We start from the raw sequence: 21499 nt of genomic DNA on the forward strand, positions 1-21499 counted from the left end.
TTGGTGGGGGTGGGGTGAGGGGGGGGGGCAACGTGCGGTCACGTGGGCCGGATGTGACGTCAGCGGCTGTCCCAACACCGCCCGCCATCTTACGTAGGGGTAGCGGGGAGGCTTTCGTGAGGGGGGGGGGCAACGCGCGGTCACGTGGGCCGGATGTGACGTCAGCGGCTGTCCCAACACCGCCCGCCATCTTACGTAGGGGTAGCGGGGAGGCTTTCGTGGTGGGGTAAGGGGGGGGCAACGTGCGGTCACGTGGGCAGGATGTGACGTCAGCGGCTGTCCCAACACCGCCCGCCATCTTACGTAGGGGTAGCGGGGAGGCTTTCGTGGCTAATACAGACACAGAGAGGGTGGTTCAGAAATTGTTTTTAACACTTCTATGGGACTATCGTTTTTAATTGATGAAAATAACGGATAAGATACGCTGTAACGTGATAACAATTGTGTGTTGATAGCTTCAAAGAGTCTCCACTTCGCCATAATTGTCAACGCGTGCCTGGAATCTTCTCCAGGTGGTCTCCTGAGCTCGGAGGCGGCACATTTCTTGTGGCAAGGCCGTATACAATATTTTTTACTGGAAGGAACGAAGTGAACCAGCCTACAATAGATTATATCGTCCGTCCTCCGATGTCCGATTAGGTGTAGCAACATCGCCCCCTACTGCAAACACTTGGCAGGACCCTACAAAAACCTTTAGACTCAGTGACGCTTTCCTGGCTAAACAAGTGTAACATTCCCTTATGATTCCCTGAGATAGCTTTTAATTAAAACGTTTTTCCTGGCTAAACAAGTGTAACATTCCCTGATAATTCCCTGAGATAGCTTTTAATTAAAACATTTAAATTAAAAATTAACTCACAGCGGCCTAAAGCCTACAGCTAGGCCTAAAGCCTAGAACTAGGCCTCAAACTCTCCCTTCGTATCGTCCGATTTGGTGTAGCAACATCGCCCCCTACTGCAAACACTTGGCAGGACCCTAGAAACACCTTTACACTCAGTGGGGCTTTCCTGGCTAAACAAGTGTAATAATACATTATGTTTATATTCTTTGGTTATTCGTTCCTACCAGCCCACCCCGCAGGGACCTGTTATTGCTATGCTACAGTGAGGGAAACAAGTATTTGATCCCCTGCTGATTTTGTACGTTTGCACACTGACAAAGAAATAATCAGCCTATAATTTAATGGTAGGTTTATTTGAACAGTGAGAGACAGAATAACAACAACAAAATCCAGAAAAACGCATGTCAAAAATGTTATGAATTGATTTGCATTTTAATTAGGGAAATAAGTATACTTTTTTCCCTCACTGTATGGAGTGCCTGGGCAAGTATTGCTGCCACCTGCTGGTCTCTCACCTCAATCGACTCCCCTCAATGCATTATCCTGCCTCTTGTCTCTATTCCACTCCGCACGCTCACCTACCTCTCCCCTGTCATCTCACTCTACTTCCCACCATATACTCTCCTACCTCTCCCCTCTCATCTCACTCTACTCCCCTCCACGCACTTTCCTACCTCTCCACTCTCATCTCACTCTACTCCCCTCCACGCACTCTCCTACCTCTCTCCTCATCTCACTCTACTCCCCTCCACGCACTCTCCTACCTCTCTCCTCATCTCACTCTACTCCCCTCCACGCACTCTCCTACCTCTCTCCTGTAATCTCACTCTACTCCCCTCCACGCACTCTCCTACCTCTCCCCTCTCGTCTCAATCTACACCCCTCCACACACTCTCCTACCTCTCTCCTGTAATCTCACTCTACTCCCCTCCACGCACTCTCCTACCTCTCCCCTCTCATCTCAATCTACACCCCTCCACACACTCTCCTACCTCTCTCCTGTAATCTCACTCTACTCCCCTCCACGCACTCACCTACCTCTCTCCTCTCATCTCACTCTACTCCCCTCTCATCTCACTCTACTCCCCTCCACGCACTGAGAAGCATGAATGATGTTCTATCGGTAGACAGACACGTACAAAGAAACCCAGACAACCATCGCTCAGTGGGAGATCGCCCATTCTCTTCTGCTGCCCTCCCTGTTGTAGATATAAAAAGATCCTTACCTCAAGCACGCCGTGGTGTGCTGTGGGCGCCCTGCCCCTGTTCAAATCTAGTCTCAATTATTTCCCTTTTCCCTCTGCCTATGACTCACTTGCTTCTTTCTCTCTCTGCAAAATAAATACACCCACTATTTTTTGTACAGCTTCTACTGAACGAGAGCGGTGGCATTTCGACGCTGTCTAAAGTCAACCTGTACAAGGCATTTAATCTCACAGCTCACAACGGAATTAATCCCAATGGGCTCTCACATAATTAACAAATCAATTACATTTTGGGTCAATAAGGATTTACTGACATTCAAGGCCCTTAAATCGATTAAACAAAACCAATCGTGAAAGGTAAACAGTGGGGTTACTGATTACTTGAGGCCATCAGTAATCTGCGGTGGTGGCTACACCTGGAATCCAGAACTGTGGAGGCCAGGCTTGGTGGATCACACAAATGTTCATCTTCTTAGTTCTTTCGGTAAAGTCACGTAGAATGGAAATAATAGAATAATAAAAATAAAACATGATAAAATAATTCTCACAACGTTTCGGCCACAACGCAAGCAGCCGTCCTCATTCTACGTGACTTTACCGAAAGAACCAAGAAGATGAATCCCTGCAGTTACTAAAGCTTTAAAACCACACAAATGTTGTGAAACTTTTTTCCCGTGGGGGTCTAAGAGGAAGGAATCTTTTACCCTGGCTCGCCAGAAGGCAGTACAGCAAATATGTGGACTCCACCTGTTCCATCTGTACGTGATAGAGTGTGAGAGGGGTCTCACACGTGGGGTTTCTGCGGTACCCCGGTTACCTCCAATATGCAAACACTAATGAATTGACCGATAACACCTTCATACATAAAGGACCGCAGAGCTTGTAGGGAAGGGGGATTTGACGCAGACTCGTCGCCTGGATGCTGAGTTTCCTGCTCGTCTGTGTTGTTGTTCTATCGTTCTGACATGCTCTTACTGGACATCTGTGGAAAATAGTTTTATCGCTCATCGGATTCCTCCAATAAAAATAAATATTCTGATTCCTCATCACACCTCTGAGTCATCCTCTCTCTCTACGGGAGTGAGTGAATACTGTGGTGCGGCTTCGCGTTACAAGTTGACATTATTATTATTGAAGTAACACAACAATCTCGTAGTGCAGCTTATGTGCAGGAGACCATGAGAGACGGCCACGGATTTGGGGAGGCCTTCATCCAGCAGTGGATCATGACAGTATTTTCAAAGTCCTTGCGTGCCTCAATGAGAAATTTGAGTTTTGCTTCTCTGCGTTGGTCAGCCATGATTCGACAATCCTTTGACAGAGGGGAGCAGACCGTGGATAATTGAAGAATAACGCGATGAAAAAAGCTAGTTTAATCTCGAAACAACAACAATACATTTTTATTTAAAGCTTTCGTGACTGCAGTGATTCATATTCTGGTTCTTTCGGTAAAGTCACGTAGAAGGGAAATAATAAAATAATACAAATATAAAACAATAAAAATCCTCACGACGTTTCGACTGCAACACAAGCAATCATCATCAGGTGTGAAATCCACAGCAAGAAATTTTAAAATAATTAAGAATATTTTTTTTTATTGCTGTGGATTTCACACCTGATGATGATTGCTTGTGTTGCAGTCGAAACGTCGTTAGAATTTTTATTGTTTTATATTTGTATTATTTTCTTATTTCCCTTCTACGTGACTTTACCGAAAGAACCAGAATATGAACAACAACAATGTTCATAATCAACGTTTTTGTTATAAAAGTGCGTTATGGTGTGGTGTGCACGGACAACACGATGGTTTGTTCCACGTATCCAATTGCACGACGTTGCTGGTAGCGATAACGGCCTTCCTGCACATGTTTTGTTTTCCTTATTTTTAAATGCCCGTTGCCGTGGCAACGCGAATGCGTTTCCGTGGTAACATAATTAAATTATTTTTTTAATACGGATATTTTTTTTGTTCACTCATATCCATGCGACGCGTCTTAGTTTACTACTCGAGCGGGTTTCATCCGGGCGAATAAATAAAAAAGTATTGATTTATGTTTAATTAAAAAAATATGTACTTGTTAAGCCGATGGTCTCAACGACTGTGTTTTTTTTAATCTAGCCAATCAGCGAGCGAGAAATGGCACGCACGTGACGTGACCACAAGCCACGCCTCACGTGTGGGGGCGTGGCTTATGCTAATGAGGCAGCACCAAAACATCGGCCACCCCACCCGCGGGCCATCGCAAGCCTCTTGAAGGGGGGAGAAATCGCTCGCCCAAACTTAACCGATTCAATCAGGGACAAAGAAAAACGCATTTGCGAACGATAACAATGCATTGTACTCGAATAAATATAATCGTTGAAGTCGTTAAACTTGTGAGTTACGGCGGAACTACTGCCTTAAAGCTGTTTAAACGAACAACTATTTATCGGTTCACCCCCCTCACTCCATCCCACCGTCAGTTGGTTTCGTCTAATTTATGCCGTGACGTCACACTTTAAAGGGCGCATGCAATCATCAGCTGTTCCGTAGAGCCGCGTTGCTGGCAATGCGTGTGTGACTGCTTTTGTTGTTTATGTTTTTTAAAAAACACCATACAAATAATCATTGAATTTTAAACAGCCGCCACTAAAGCTTCTACGACGGTTTAAGAAGTCTCGCGCTTGAATCTCGCTGACACGAAGGTGAGAATGAACGCACGTGGCGCCGTTTGTGTTGTGTTTTACCCGTCTCGCGAGCGCTAGTGTTTACGTAACAGTGCCGCTTATAACGATGGTGGTGGTGGTGCTTGTTGTAAACAGACGAAGATGTACTCCCATTGGCAGTAAACTAACCCACCCCCACCTCCCCGTGTGTCACTGCCCCACGGCTATAAAGGTGACTTAGTGTGTCCTTCTCCGCGCTGATTTGTAACCCAATTACTCCCCTCTCAATTAACTTCTGGGGATCGTATGGGTTTAATGTAGAGTGATAACTCTGTCCGGGGTATAAGTGTATATTGTAGAGTTGTAGCCGGCTGGCTGATGTCCGTGAGGTTGGCGGATATTGGCGGATATAGACAACATAAAATATAATAACTTCTTTTGTGTCGACATTTTACAAAACAGTCATGTTTTATAGTCCATCGTTAGCCTCATTGGGTTTTCAGACCATTGTAAAGTAAGAATGAGTTTCAGCAAGCAAACTTAGGACTGCTCTCGACTTACTGAGTCTCATCAGCAGTCATTCTTGCGGGGGAGGAGGGGGGGAAGAGAACAGTTAGACATTGTGTTTGTTTCGATTTAAAGCTTTCGTGACTGCAGGGATTCATCTTCTTGGTTCTTTCCGTAAAGTCACGTAGAATGGAAATAATAAAAATAAAACATAATAAAATAATTCTCACGACGTTTCGGCCACAACGCAAGTAGCCGTCCTCAGGTGGAGAACAGCTCTGAGACTCTGTCTTCTCGACAGACCTGTTCTCCACTGAGGACGGCTGCTTGCGTTGTGGCCGAAACGTCGTGAGAATTATTTTATTGGTTTATTTGTATTATTTTATTATTTCCATTCTACGTGACTTTACCGAAAGAACCAAGAAGATTGTGTTTGTTCTTCAGCGCAGCTCCGATTAGCATGGTTGGCTACGTACGGTGCATCCAGTACATTCACAGCCTTTGTTAACAATCCACTGCGCGATTGAGACTGGTAAAGTCGTGGGTGTTGCTGCACTTAGCCTAAAGGACACCCTTAAAGCTTCTTTGAAGAGCTTTGGATTCGACCTGAAAAGCTGGGAATCCCTAGCACAGGACCGACCTGCCTGGAGAAGAAAAGTATAGGACGGTGCAGTCCTCTGTGAGAGTAGGAGACGCTCCTGTGCTATCTTGAAGAGGCAGCAGCGCAAATCTACCAAGGAAGGACGTGTGGCTGCACCTCAGAGCTCTACATCCTCCCTGACCTGTCCAGTGTGCCACAGAGAATTCCGGGCTCGGATTGGCCTCTTCAGCCATCTGCGCACTCATCAAAACCCAACAAAATGACAAACGTGCCATGGTCATCATCAACTTTGATGGACGAAGAAGAAGAAGCCTAAAGCACCTGTTACACGATTGCTATTCACCCAGCCAAGCGCTGTCCAGGCTGGACTCCTGCTTGGCTTTCGAGATGTGATGATATGGAGCGCATTGTATGTGTCCGTGGCGTCTTGTTTTTATGCAATACCCGGGACTGTACTTGGCGAATGTTCGTGTTTTGATGTCGCAACTTTAAACAGGCCGGCATGAAAAAAAGCGATCCGTAATAGATGGCATAAATAGAAATGTTGCGTCTCGATTTAAAGCTTTCGTGACTGCAATGGATTCATCTTCTTGGTTCTTTCGGTAAAGTCTCGTAGAAGGGAAGTAATAAAATAATAAAAATAAAACAATAAAATACAATTCTCACGACGTTTCGGCCACAACGCAAGCAGCCGTCCTCAGGTGAAGAAATTCACTCTTCACCTGAGGACGGCTGCTTGCGTTGTGGCCGAAACGTCGTGAGAATTATTTTATTATGTTCTATTTTTATTATTTTATTACTTCCCTTCTACGTGACTTTACCGAAAGAACCAAGAAGATAAATGTTGCGTCGTGAAACCCGCCACCACCCAACGCAGCCAATTGGTGAGCTTTGTCACGTAAACAGAACGTGCCAATCCGTTGCTAGTGTACAGCAACACCGGTGTGTCGGAGAGCAAAATCTACATTCGCGAAAGCCTACGTGTTAAACTAATTACAAGCGATGTGAAGTAGTTCCACGAGTCGCGTCGTGGTCTCGTGAAGTTCGTCGCTTTTTTTTTAAAATATAAAATCGTCTAATTCAGCCGTGCCTAATCCACTGCTGGATGAACGCGTCCTCCCCCAAGAGCCATCGCCAACAAATCGCCACCACGAACTTATTTCATCGCTCCGTCTCCTCTGCAGACGAATCTCAAGGACGCGTTCCCTTGGTGTTAGCGTCGATATATGCATGTTGAACTTCTTTCGCACCGTACGTAGCCAACCGTGCTAATCGATATAGAAGACACGTGTCTCCTGGCTTTTTTGTTGTCACGCCAATTAAAATGCACCTGCACAAATATAAGCCAGTGGCAACGTTCATTGTTATTTAACACTCGAAACTAAACCATTTTTTTTATTTGACCAGGTAATGGCCCACAGAGCTATGTAATTCTTTTATTTTTCAGAAACGACCTGGCCACAAATGCTAGCTCAACGAAAGTGGCTTATGATCACGTGGACATTTATAGCCGCCAAATAATACACCGAACGCGTGTTTCGAAATGTGGAGGGAAACACACGGAGGACCCGATAGCGAGAGACGAAAACTCCAAATACACAGCCGGCGTCAGGGTCGGGATCGAACCCACGACTTCCTCCTGTATACCCGGCGAGAGAGTTAACATCTTCTGTGTATAGTAATAGGTTTTTACCCTTTTAACTGGTACAAAATCTGACACCTTTATACAAGGCATCATGCTTGCAATAACCTCAACACAAGAAGTCAAAATGCAAACAAAAAAGAAACAACTCTGATGATGATAATGGACAGTGCATATCATGTGTTTGTTTACAAACGCGTGGCTATTTTCTTTTTCCGGACTCTGATCCACACTTTGATGGCTGTACCCTCCGTGGGGCTATTTTTGGTTGTGTGTGTGTGTGCGTATACATGTGCTTGCAGTTTTTAAAGGAAGCGATGAGCAAGTGTTTTTAGCTCACGGCTTGCAAGCTACAGAGTAATCGTCACGATCCAAGTTGAATTCCAGGCCCGAAGTGAGTTTTCTGTTCCCAATTTGTTTCTTAACCTGGTCTAGTCCTCTTTTAGGTTGGCTTAGCCCAAAATTAGTCCTTTGTATCAGCCGCACACCAGGCGGCATGGGAGACTGGTGGAACAATGAACGGGAGAACGCAAACATTGTCGCGCATAAGACTCTCTCATCGAGGATCCCACCACAAGTAAAACCACCGCCACCAAGGCATCGGGAAGCTCACTGCCCCCTCCCACAAGCAGCAGGGGGGGCTGCGTAAAGTCGAATTCGAACCAGCCACGACAGGTGCAGTCACCTGTTCCAGAAATGGAAAATAAAATAGCGGGCAAAATGAAATTGCAGAGCACTGCAACAGACTGTGGATACGCATAAATATACAGGGCCATTGGGGATGTGGGGCCCGGGGCAAATCCCACCACGTGGACCCGGCCGATGCCTTCAAACTAAACCGGAAGTATTACATCTGACACCGTGACGTCAAACGGTGGGGCCCCCCAAAGCGCAGGGCCCGGGGCGTTCGCCCCAATCCACCGCACCCCAGGGACGGCTCCGTCAATATATTAAAAAATATTTGTCTTATTTTTTTACATAGCATCATTGATATTGCATTGCATCTCAAAACCCTGCAGAATTTTAAAAGCACGCAGTCTTCGCACAGCGGCGCAGGAAACCTCAGAGGAGCGGAAAGACAGTCCTAACCGGTCCTGGCAATTGGCCATCTCATGTCCACTTGGAGCATTTCTGAAGGGCACGAGTGGCGCACACTCGCTGTCCTTTGAAGCCAGCAGCTGGATTTACAACATAGACATTCATTTATAGCTGCTGCTCAATTCAAAACCTACACGATATGGAGAAAGAGAGAGAGCAGAGTGCGTGATGTGGTGGATCTTGAACGTGAGCTCTGAGGATATGAGATGAAGACCGTTTAGATTACGTTCCGTGCCAGCCAGAATTGGAACTCGTGAACAACACAAGACCCGCCACGGTATTCGTGGATTTTCAGGTCGGACTTAGTTTTCCACCGCTTTAACAGACCAAACCCGGCATGTAGATCTCAGTTCCTCATAACTGCGGTGTATTTGTCATAAAGTACAACACAATTCCAGTACCAGATCTCGAGTCAAACCTGGATGGGTGAAAACTCGACATGAGTGTGAGGTTTTGAGATATTGGCAGAGGGTGTAATGCGTGCTGGCCACAGTACCGATTTACACTACGTGCCATGCCAGGCTTAATAAGCGCTCGCAAACAACAAGACTTGGCCGGCACGGTGTGTGCGTGTTTCTCAGGTCGGACTGTGCTGTGCCTCGGTTGGCAGCAGAGCTCTAAATCTGTATCGTAATTTTAAAAGTGGTGATAGGTCAGGGTACTGTGGCAGCTTGCTCTAGAGGCTGAAGTAAGATTTCAAAAGCGAAAATCACGTTCAGAAGTTATAGTCAATGGTGCCTCGGTGGCTCAGGGGATCAGAAGACTTTGCCAGTATTTGCTGAGATCCTGGATTCAGCTCGGGTTCTCGCCAGTGATTGGTTACATTCTGTGTACGCCTGAAATGTGCATCTGAAATCATGGAAGTGCCCCATTTGTTAACTGCATATGGACTGATAGTGGTGATGGTGGTGATAGTTGTGTTGATGATGATGATGGTGGTCATGGTGATGATGATGATGGTGGTGGTGGTGGTGATCTCAGACGGAGTTGAGCACGCTAACCACTGCGCCACCCGTCGGATTGCGACCGCCGCTGCCCACACGTCCATCCCGGCGGCTGCAGCTTGTCCCGCGCAGACGCGGCGATGCTGCGGGACGAGCCGGGAGACTCTGCCGCAGTGTCCGAGGACGGGGAGATGGAGTCCCCCAGCGGAGGATCGGCCAGCGGCAGCCCCCCAGGTGAGGGCGACGCAGCGTCCACCGTGAGCACACGCCTCGAGGCCGTGGGGTTGGCATGAGGCCGTGGGGTCAGCGTCGAGGTCGTGGGGGTCAGCGTCGAGGTCGTGAGTACGTGTCGAGGCATTTGGGCCTTCGGGCCTGTGTTCAGCAACTCTGTTGAAAAATGTTATAATAATCCCACCCCCCTGACCCCTCTAACCCCGTATCCCATCTCGCGACTGCCGGCGTGGCACAGAGAGCCCTCCCGGCCTGGTGTCCCCCGATGTGCACACGGCCACCCGGAGCCTGGAGAAGATGATCCTGGCGCACGAGATCGCGCTCGACCCCGACTTCAGCCTCCAGCGCCACGCCCCTCCCGACGGGAGGTGATTTTGCCAGCACGAGTGTCGGCCACGGGGATTTTGCATCCAGTGCGCCGCTCGTTTAAATGTCCCCGGATCTCAAAGCGCCTTGCATCACGTCTCGCCTTAATCATTCCAATGCCCTGCTGGTTAAAAAAAAAATGTTTTTAGTTTATGGTTCGTGGCTGATCCTAAAGGGGTGCAGGGTGGGGGGGGGTAATGGGGTAATGAGAGCAACCCCCCATCCCATGAGAAAGAAATTGGATGTATGTTGTTAAAATGTTGAGCCTCTATTTTTTTAAACAATCCTAATCTCGTGCCACGCCCTGCCGCTCCGGGGAGATTCTAGATCGGCCTCCGGGTGTTCACAGCGAACATCACTGACCTATAACTATTCTCTCTGGTCAATTTGAATAAAACACCAAAGTTTTGGGTCTCAAAATGGGGTGGGGCAGGTGATCACTCCCATAACCCCCCCCCCCCCTCACCCTCACCCCTGACGAGCACCTCTGCTATTTTCCAGCCTTGAGAAAGCAGTGACGGAAGCGATGCACAAGGCATTCTGGGACATCCTGGAGACGGAGCTGTTGAGGGATCCCCCAGAATTCAGCGGGGCGCTGCGTCTCATGGGGGAAATCCAGGAGGTGAGTCGTCCGAGAGTTGTCATTTCCCTTCTCGCCCGAGTCGTCGCTGCGTTTTTTGAAGGCCACGACAACTGTCCCCGTGGGTTTGGGGACACAAAGGCAGTCTAAGGCGCCACGAACCCTCGCACCCTAACCCTGACCTCTGACCCGAGATTGAAAACGGATTTGTTTTAGAACTGCTTTTTGTGTTAAGTTCGTTGTTCTTTCCCCCTCCCCCGTACCTCCAATAAGGATGGTTGGCTACGTACGGTGCCAAAGAAGTTCAACACACAAACGCACATGGCTTAACCCTAACCCTAAAGCCTACTCGTAATCCATGCTGTTGCCGCTGCCGACTGTCGGCACGATGCTGCGGCTGACGATCTTGGTGCCATAACGACAACCGTCTCGCCCTCCTCCTCCGCCGCTCCCACGGCACCTGCACCAACTCCCCGGCGCCGGCTCCTAGACGCTGCTGTCCCTGCTGCCGAGCCCGACCCGGCGCTCGCTGCTGCCGGAGTCGCTCGATGCCGGACTGCTGATGCAGCAGGCGAAGGCGGGGACGCTGGACGTGGTGGAGGTGGGCGGCTCGGTGGTGCGCACGATGGCGATGCTGTGCGCGCCCATGCGCGACGCCGACGTGCGAGCGCTGGCGCGGCTGGCGGAGGATGCCGCCGGTGATAAAGGCCGCAAAGACGTCAAGATGGCGGTGTCACTGTACCGGTGCGTGCGATCGAGTGTGTGCGTGTAGGTTGCCTCAAATGAGTACCCGGCGCAGTGTGCAGTGAACATTGCTACGAGGAAGACAAAGGCGGCCGGGCGTGGTGCTGGCCACCCACCTCCTTGGGTGCCGTGCCTCCCTTTGTAGCTACTCACTAACAGCACTTGCCTATATTAAAAAAAATAAGACGTGCGATCAGAAACTCGTCCAGAATGCATTCCCTTGGTGAACCCAAGTTGGCCACACGTGCATGGCACATGGTTTGAGTGTCAGCTAGGCACATGGTGCATCACGGTATGAGTATCAAAGCATTTGTCGTTATCCTCCGTGTGTCTGTCCCTGCGCATCTGTCTTGTCTCTGCCTCTCTCTGTCTCTCTCTCCATCCCCCGGGTTGTCTTCCTCCCAGCGAGATCTTCCGAGTGCTGGACCTCATGAAGCAGGACTACGCCAACTTCTCCATCCGCTGTGTGCGCCCGTGGCTGCAGGCCAACGCGGGCCGCTACGAGCAGTCTCAGTTTGATCACTTCCTGCGCGCTGAGCCCAGTGAGTGGCACGGCATGGCGATGCACGGCGCTTGTCCCCCGTCGTTTATAACGCAGCTCGCAACCCGTCTGGGTGTTTCCGCTGTGGGCGTAGTCGAGGGTTTTTCATATCTCGCTCGATATTTTGCACGTAAGTACGTACGTTGAACTCTTAATCGCTTTCAACACGCCGCTGCTGCTGGTGGAAGGGCGTCCGCTAGAGAGAGCGGCATTTCGCCTACTCTGGCCAGCTCTTGTATGCTGGCCAGGCATCTCAGAAGATGTGGGAGTAGCCTACAGCTGAATGACGAACATACATACATATTCTAGATTTGAAGCTTTCGTGACTGCAATGATTCATATTCTTAGGTTTTTTCGGTAAAGTCACGTAGGTAAAAACATTAAAAAGTAAAATAAAAAAAATAAAAAAATCACGACGTTTCGGAGGCAACACAAGCTTCCGTCTTCAGGTGGTACCGTCACAGCCACTTTTTAATGTTTTTACCTACGTGACTTTACCGAAAAAAACCTAAGGATATACATACATATGTTGAACTTCTTTCGCACCGTACCTAGCCAACCGTGCTAATCGGAGGTGCGGGGAAGGACAACAAACTAAACACAAAACACTGCTCAGGCAGGCTTGGAGTAGGGATGAGTGGAGTAGAGAACGACCACTGGAGTGCAAGGAACGCCCGTCCAGAGTAATTATAAAGAATACCGGCAATTTTGCGAGTTCAAATCCTGGTTGTGGGGTGTTGGGGGTTTGACTCTGCCAATTAACCCTTCTAGTAGCGATACAATGAGCATCAGTCTGCCTGGAGTGAGTCAACAATGGTTGACTTGCTATTTATACCCCCCCCCCCCCCATAGGAATGTGGAATTTCCTCCACGATCTCAGGATAGTAAACATTGGATGAATGTAGGTAGAAAAATCTAATAAAATACAAAATTACATGTTATTATTATTTATTTTATTTTATTTTTCTACCTACGTGACTTTACCGAAAGAACCAAAGTGGATGGATTCCTGCAGTCACGAAAGCTTCAAATCAAGATTGGATGAACGCCTCAACAAACACTCAGCAGCAAATTGACCTGACTTAGACTCGTGTGTATTGTCTAGTTAATGCCACGCACGCGTGCGTGCGTGCGTGCGTGCGCTGTGCTACAAACCCGGCGAACCAAGTTCGATTTCCGCTCACGGCAAACGCCAGTGGCAATTATCTGAAATGGTCCTAGGCATCCCTTAGGTCGGCTCAGTCTCAAACGAGTACCTGGTGCGATTTGTGTAAACATCGCCACTCGAGCGTGGCGCTGTGCCGCCCACCCCCTCGTGTGCCCCACACGGTTGGCTACATGCCGGGCGGAGAGAAGTTCGACATAATACATACGTGCGTGCCTTGATAGGTTCTCGCTAATACCACTTGCCCCAAAAAAACCTGTCAAGTCTATGCAGGAGATCTTTGTGTGTGCCCACACGTATGCATCTCCTTACGCGTGTGCCCACGTGTGTGTGTGTGCGCGCCCTTAGACGCGCTGGAGCTGACGCGGCGCTGGCTGGAGGCAGCCGTGAGCCACACGCCGTCGCGCGCCAGCGTCTTCACACCCGGTGCCACTGCCCGCACCCCAGGGGTCGTGACCCCCGTGCTCGATCCCTCGGTCGTGCTGAGCCAGGCCTTCCTCGACCTGCTCGCCTGGGAGCCAGGCGAGCCCTACCCAGAGGTGCGTGCGTGCGTGCCGGGGAGTGGGAGAGCGTCAGTGGAGTGTCTTGCGCAAGTGATACGATCCCGGCGACCCCAGTTTCATTGCCCCTTATGACCAACAAGAGTGGCGAATGTCTGAACCGGTCCTGGGCCTTCTCTAGGTTGACTCGGCCCTAAATGAGTACCTGGAGTGGTCTGTAAACATCAGCACTTGAGAGTCAATGGTGGTCAGGCGTGGTCCTGGCCCTTATACGTGTTCGCCATACTGGTCGAGATAACCGCTCTTTATAGCACTTGCCCTTAACGGTTGTGTGGGCTACATGGCGGGGGTGGTATCTTTGCCTGTGTATATGTACGCGTGTGCGCGTGTGTTGGTGGTGGTGGTGGGGGTGGTGCAGTAGTTAGCGTGCTGTGCGATGAACCCGGCGACCCAAGTTCGATTCCCATTCATGGCCAATATTGGCGACGAATATCTGAACTGGTCCTGGACTTTCCCGAGGTTGACTCAGCCTCAAATTAGTACCCGGCGCGATGTGTAAACATCGCCACCAGGGAGACAAAGGCGGCCGAGCATGGTGCTGGCCACCCATCCCCTCGTGTGCCATGCCAGACTTCATAGGTGCTCGGTAACCGCACTTACCCCAACAGTCTGTTCAGGCTATACGGGTGATATTTGTCTTTGGTGATGTCAGTGGTTGCCTCGGCGGTGGCGGTGGATCGCGGGCGCCTGGTGGAGGCGGCCTTCCAGTCGGTGCTCGCGAACTGCACTTGACCCAACAGTCTGTTAACGCTATACAGGGGATCTTTCTCTTTGTTGATGGTGGCGGTGGCGGCGGCGGCGGCGGGTAGACGGTGGCGGCGGACCGCGGGCGCCTGGAGGAGGCAGCTGGGCATGTGCGGCGCCTGCGGGTGCAGGCGAGCGTGCTGCTGGTGCTGTGTGGTGGCGGCTGGGCGCGCGAGCTGGTGCGCGGGCAGCAGGCGTTCCTCGCTCACGCCAAGCACGTGGTGGACGCGCTCACGCAGGGAGCCTGCCACCCGTATGAGACGCACCGCCCGCACCGCCCGCACCACCTTCGCGATTACGCCAACTCCGTCTCCCTTTCTCACGTTCTTGTTGCCGTGCTCGATTCGAGAATGTACACCTTCGGCGGCCTTGTTTGTTGCTGGCCGCTTGCTATTTTGGCCCCTGTGCCTCAGTTGCTGTGCTTTAATAACAATTCTAGATTTGAAGCTTTCGTGACTGCAAGGATTCATACTCTTAGTTTTTTCGGTGAAGTCACGTAGGTAAAAAATGAAATTAAAATGAATAAAAGCTGTGACGGTCCCACCTGATGACGGAGACTTGTGTTGCCTCCGAAACGTCGTGATTTTTATTATTTTATTAATTTAAATTTTATTTTTTACCTACGTGACTTTACCGAAAAAACTACGAGTATTTAATAACAAAACATCTGCTGATGTCTCCTCGCTCCCGTGCGTCTCCCCCCGCTCCCCCGCCCCCCATTCGTGCGTCTCTCCACTCATCGTGTCTCAGCCCGGCCATGCTAGCCGAGGCGCTGGGTGCCGTGTCGGAGCAGCTCGACGTCGATCTGTGCCGCCTGGCCGAGCAGCGAGGCCTCCACGAGACCCCCGCGGCGGCACGCGCCGCCCTGTGCGGCCAGATCCGGGACCTGTGCAAGCCCGGCAACCCAGTCGCGTCACTCGTGGGTGCGTGGGCACGTGGGCGTTTGTGTGCGTTTGTGTGCGTTTGTGTGCGTTTGTGTGCGCTAGCCTAGTGACAGCAGTGCAGGGACGGTACGGCGGTGGAAAGAGCCGCCACCCCCCCCCCCCCCCCCCCGTATTTTCCCATAATTCTCCTTTCCTACAGAGCCACCCCCTCTTCTGTCAGCGCTACCAGTCACGTGACCCAGGCCTGCCGACCAATTGGCTGGTGACATTATCAAGTCAAATCCCGAATCCGTTTCCTGGGGCTACATTAGCGAGCACTTGGAACAGAAAGTTACAAAGGGCATTTGTTTCATCAGCCCGGCCTGCGTCCGTCTGCAGCACGGTAGTTCATGTTCGGTGGGTCGTGTGTGTGTGTGTGACCAGCACAGGCGCACACTTGGGAAGGATTGAATTGTATTTGACACAAGTCTCTGTCTGTTCACACAGTCGTGTGGACGTTTCTGTAACTTACTTTTTGTATGAAGTTTTTTAAAAGTAATTTTAGCCAATTTTTATTCGAGGAAATACATCCTTTTTTATATGTATTCATGTTTTTTTTGCAGTATCTTTGATTAATTCTGTAATGTAATGTTTTGCTGTCCGCTTCATTGTTCTACCTATTCTTACTGTAGATTGCTTTTCCCATTTTGGTGACCCAGTGTTTCACGTACAACTGACGCTATCCTTGTCTCTTGCCTCTTGCATTCTCACCTGGTTTTACAAGATAAACTTTACACTTAAACTAATGATTACACGCGTATTTCAAACACTTAAATGTTAATGCTGCCTTCCTTAAAAACCAACGTCCCATTGGTTCATGTTTTGATTTAGTTCATGGGCGCCACGGTGGCAAGATGTTAAATACTTCGCTTGGTATACAAGAGGTTGTGGGTTCAATCCCGAGCCTGATGTCTGCTGAATATTTGGTGTCTGCATGTTGTCCTCGTGGTCGCGTGGATTTTTCTCCGGGTTTTCCCTCCACATTTAGAGTATGTGGCTGCAATAAATGTGCACATGATAAGCCACTTCATTGAGTTATCATTTGTGACAGCCAGATCACTTCTGAAAAGAGCTATGCAGCTCGGTGGGTCTTACCTGGTGAACTAAAAAATAGTTTATAGTTTTAATTTATCCACCACAGCTGTTGACGAGGGACCGTGTTTTTGTTGCGTGTGCTCTGCCCGGCCGCCCCCCCCCCCCCCCCACCGTCTCAGCGAGCCGCGTGAACGACTACCTGAAAGGGGTTGTGGAAGGACGGTCGTCCATTTCGATGCCAGGAGGACTTGCGCCGGTGGGGCCGGAGCTGGAAAACGTGGCTATGAAGTAAAATTCACTTTCCTTTAATCACATTCTCTCCTCACAATCATTAAAATAATCTGTTCCCCTTGTTACTACAGACCGGGTTCTAATACAATGCGGATGTTAAAACAGTGTTTGTGAATTTCCAGTTGAGAGCACTAGATAATCTGAAAGAAGCCTCGTGTTGGCATTGTGAGCCTCGTGAACCACAAATGAAATAAGGATAATAAAATGAGCTTTTCTCTGGCTTGATGAGAATTGGGGATTAACACTGAAACCCTAACAATCCCAAAGCAACCTTATTCTGACCCTACGTTTACTGGTGACATTGTCATTACATGGACTCTTAAGAAATAGAAATTGTTACTCTTAGAAATACTTCCGCTGAATCATTGCCATATCTCTTTTTCCCCATTGCCCATTCGCCATTGCAGGTTTGCCCGCCTGGTGATGCACAACCGCAACGTCTTCGGAACCCACTACTTGCGCATCCTCTGTGGTCTCATCGTGTCACCGGCGCAGGCAGGCCTGCCAGGCAAGGCCTAGGCTTCCCCCGTCGGTCTCCACGACAAACTCCCCCTTCTCCCTTGCCCAGAAGTCGCAACCGGGTACCCGATACCCGTAACCTACCCGATACCCGTACCCTACCCAATACCCGGCGACCCGTACCCGGCCGGGTACGGGTACCCGTTTGCGACCCTGGTGCGGCCGGGTACGGGTACGGGTAAACCGTGAGTCACTGGTGAGTAACCGTTTGTCACTCATTTCCCAACGTCTTGTGTTTTCTCACAATTCAAGTTCCTAGAATCAACCCACCCGCGCCTGCAACGTGGCTTCATCCCAGAGGTCGCAATCGGGTACCCGTACCCTACCTACCCGATATCCGGCCGGGTATGGGTAGCCGGGTATTGGGTAGGGTACGGGTACCCGTTTGCGACCCTGGTGCGGCCGGGTACGGGTACGGGTAAGGGATCAAAACCCGTTTGCGACCTCTGCCCTTGCCCCCTCAAAGTTAAAGACTTAATCAGGACAAGGCGGTTGACTTTCTTGTCGTCTGATTGGTCAATAGGGCGCCATACAAATTGTTTCGATTTAAAGCTTTCGTGACTGCAGGGATTCATCTTCTTGGTTCTTTCGGTAAAGTCACGTAGAAGGGAAATAATAAAGTAATAAAAATAAAACATAATAAAATAATTCTCACGACTTTCCGACAGACCTGTTCTTCACCTGAGGACGGCTGCTTGCGTTGTGGCCGAAACGTCGTGAGAATTATTTTATTATGTTTTATTTTTATTACTTTATTATTTCCCTTCTACGTGACTTTACCGAAAGAACCAAAAAGATACAAATTGTTGATCTGGGTCATGTGACTGGCGGTGCTGATGGAAAGGGGCGGCTCGAGAAAAGGGGAAATATGGGAGAATGTAGGGGGCTTTTCACACCGCCGTATCGTTAATATTATTCTATAGTTTTCGATTTGGAAACGTTGGTATATATATATATAAACTTTGAATTACAATTTGAAAAAGAAAAATATATATAGATACAAAAACTATGCATTTACGTTATGAAAATCTTTATTAAGCAAAAGAAGTGCATTTTTTTTTTTACTAAAATGCTTTTTTAACTTTGAACAAAAAGGTAAAAAAAATGGTGCAAAAATTATAAAAGACAGTTCACTGCCTGTAGTTACTGAAGATTTTTAAGGCTTTCAAGTCACCATGGTAAAGTGGTGGGGGGGGGGGGGCATTTTGTGGTGCAAAGATTTCCGTAATCCAATCCCGTCTCATCAGAGCCAGTGGTGGAAATTCCACGTTCTATATGGAATGTACAATCTATACTATTATATTGGCATGAGATGATGTTGATGATGGTTATAATTAGGCTACCAAATGTCTAACCCTTTTCCATGAAGTCTGTCCCGCTTCCGCTCACCCAATAATATTTTTCAAAAATTGGGGTTTATCGCCGGTTTAAAATACTCTGGCTTCACGGTCAACTCCTTATACAGGGACTCCTCTGCTTACGAACATTCGACTCGCGAACTTTCAGAGATACAAACCTGTCCGTGTGTCCAGTTGCCTGTTCGGACCGAGAGTCGAAAGTTCAACCGCCGAGCAATAGATGGTGGTGGCGACATCTACATCTGCAGAACGTGAAGAACCAGTGACATCTACATCTGCAGGCGCTTAAACAACTTTTAAAGCCATTCCCCGTCTTCTTGGTTCTTTCGGTAAAGTCACGTAGAATGGAAATAATAAAAGAATAAAACATAATAAAATCATTCTCACGACGTTTCGTCCACAACGCAAGCAGCCGTCCTCAGGTGGAGAACAGGTCTGTCGAGACGACAGCGTCTGAATGACACACCCCAGGCTTGGAGCGTCTATTTAAGCGTACAAACCGTACAACGTGTTTGTAATCGACGGGAGTAAAGTTGGGCTTGCGAACAAATCGACTTACGAGCAGACCTCTGGAACCTAACTCGTTCGTAAGTAGGAGGAGTCCCTGTCTCGACAAAGGGGTGGCGCTAGCTCGCTCTGTAAGCTGCTACCTGTGTAGTGGACAGAGCCTGTGATGAGCAGCAGTAGGCGGAGCCGATATCAAAAAGTGGGCGGGTCCCTGTGACAGTGGGCGGGGCCCTATAAACGTGGGTTTTACCATCTTGCAGATTTGAACACAGGGTGCGATTAAAACAATTTTGGCCAGATAAATTTGTTAGAGCGAGAATAGATTTTGAAATTTTAAGCTTCTGGATGGCAGTCAGAGTATTCTGACCACGGAGCGTACAGGCCGATATAAAACAATATATATATACCCCCCCTCACCCCACTTTGCCCCAGATATAAAAAGGTGCTTTGATCGTGGTTCTTACAGTGATAGTATCCACATTTAACGTAGAGTATACAGTACGCTGTGTTGCGTTTTGGTCAAAACGTTTTGAGAGCAAACCGTCCAAAGAAATGGCTCTCGTTAAATTTCACACGCAACAGAATGTTATAATTATGATATAGTGTTATGTATACCTGTCAACCCCTTATCAGTGACTACCTTATTGCAGACCAATTCAGACTTCATTGGTCAGCCCGTGCTCTTAAAAATCTCAACGTTCATCCTACAAAGTCCCATCACGGGGGAGAAACACAAACAAATTTTACAAAAATTATTGTTTTTGTGCTCTTATTGAAACGGCTGTACGCCGTATGGACCTGAAAACTCAATTTCCCTGTACAATAATACGGGGTAAACAGTATGGGTTGACAGGTATGGTTACGTCTATGAATCGTGACGTCGGTTTGTGTGTGTACGTGTAAGTCTGGAATCGGGTCAGGTTGGGTCACAACGCGGTTCACTAACCACTGTGCGCCGCTTCTGCACCCAGTTTTTAGGTTCACGTTAATGAAAACTTTTTAGTATTTAATCCTCGAAGCTTTTTTGACCACATCTCGTACACAAACGAGCGCGTCTGTGATTGATGATGTCGATGGTATATACCGAGTCAAGACGGAGTTATTCAAGTCGTAATCATGTTCTGTGTTTTTTTTTGGTCTCCAGTTGTGCTGCCTCGCTGGTGTTGTTTTATTTCTTGTTCTAAACTAACCAAATTTTTACTATGATTCTGGTGTTCCGTGTAAATGAGGGCTTCATTTCTCACCCGATATTTTCTGGAATGCTCCTGGGTCTGGCTTGGAGGAGGGATTCGCGCCGTAAGGCACGACCACGAGAGTATAGTGTACGCCTCTCCGTAATATATCTTATATTTATCGTATTTTATACCGGCTTGATGGCTCCGCTGTAGAGCAAGGGAATCGCTTAAATTTGTATCACTCTGTAGGGGTAGTCAACGGTGGCTCCGTGGTCGTAAACAGGAGATGAACACTTCCTCGGTGCTCATTTCAGCAACAAATCACCTCGACTTTTTATATTCCTATAATCCTATGAACCAGTATTTTTTTTTTATTAATATGAAATGCAGCACCACGAGGACAATATAAGGCAAGATGGGCTGTGACGTACCAGAATTATTCCCAGAAGAGCCTTCCGGACTGCTCCGGATGAAATGAAGCACTCGGGTGTTTGTGGTTGTGCTCGCTGGACTAACTCTGCTTCCACCAGCAATTGAGGGCATTGCGCGTTTTCCTCCGAGCAAACGTTCTCTGCGGGTGAATGCGCGGGAGGTTTTTGTTTTTTACATTTGACGTTGCGTGGACGCGACCACCGCCGGGCCGTTTTGGACGCTCACTTTGTCGCGTAAGGGATACACGACCCTTATCAAAAACCAATGTGGACCTCTCAAATTGTCAAGCAAAGCTGTAGTGGTGGTGCCAAGGCATAAGTGAACTTGGCAAAAAGCATAGAGCTCCCAAGTCGCTCAAGGGAATTCTGGTTTCTTGAGGAAAATAAATAGTGGTCCGCCAAATATCATCTTGATGCATATAAAACAAAAAGAAACCGCGCGATTGTTGTGATAGTAAGTGGTCTATTGACACCAGTTCACACTATCGTGGTATCATTACTTTGTGTAGCTTGTCCGTATCATGTTGGCAGTCACATGATGCACTCGGGCATCATTTCTGCATTGCACGTGCTGGTCGGTGACGGCCGCTGTTCGACGATGCCAGTCTTACGCTTTGAGACGTCCGACGGCGGCGGTGGCTTTTTCTTCCTTTGGAAATAAAACGCATCGTTGTTTGAAATGAAGATCCTATTCGCTTTATCTTATGTACGTACTATGTTGAACGTTTCGATTTAAAGCTTTCGTGACTGCAGGGATTCATCTTCTTGGTTCTTTCGGTAAAGTCACGTAGAATGGAAATAATAAAAATAAAACATCATAAAATAATTCTCACGACATTTCGGC

General features: G+C 48.5%; 1 protein-coding gene across 1 annotated transcript; it reads left to right on the forward strand.

Annotated features, from left to right (window-relative positions):
* The first annotated feature begins 4307 nt into the window (after nt 1-4307).
* On the forward strand, nt 4308-21339 carry LOC133343409 (T-complex protein 11-like protein 1). Its single transcript, XM_061552994.1, has 11 exons — nt 4308-4732; nt 9523-9719; nt 9955-10084; nt 10584-10704; nt 11153-11406; nt 11812-11948; nt 13461-13651; nt 14482-14669; nt 15167-15339; nt 16554-16662; nt 17073-21339. The coding sequence occupies exons 2-11, from the start codon at nt 9626-9628 to the stop codon at nt 17182-17184; spliced, it is 1509 nt and encodes a 502-aa protein (XP_061408978.1). The 5' UTR covers nt 4308-4732; nt 9523-9625; the 3' UTR covers nt 17185-21339.
* Nucleotides 21340-21499: the final 160 nt, after the last annotated feature.

Source organism: Lethenteron reissneri, chromosome 2, assembly GCF_015708825.2.
Source record: "Lethenteron reissneri isolate LAM-NWPU_2019-01 chromosome 2, ASM1570882v1, whole genome shotgun sequence".
NCBI lineage: Eukaryota > Metazoa > Chordata > Hyperoartia > Petromyzontiformes > Petromyzontidae > Lethenteron > Lethenteron reissneri.

Bases quoted from the DNA above. Each gene is read 5' to 3' on its own strand.
- LOC133343409 (XM_061552994.1), top strand. From the start codon at position 9,626: ATGCTGCGGGACGAGCCGGGAGACTCTGCCGCAGTGTCCGAGGACGGG. The intron at 11,949-13,460 runs GTGAGTGGCACG...GCGCGCCCTTAG, and splicing joins CTTCCTGCGCGCTGAGCCCA to ACGCGCTGGAGCTGACGCGG. The intron at 16,663-17,072 runs GTAAAATTCACT...TCGCCATTGCAG, and splicing joins CTGGAAAACGTGGCTATGAA to GTTTGCCCGCCTGGTGATGC.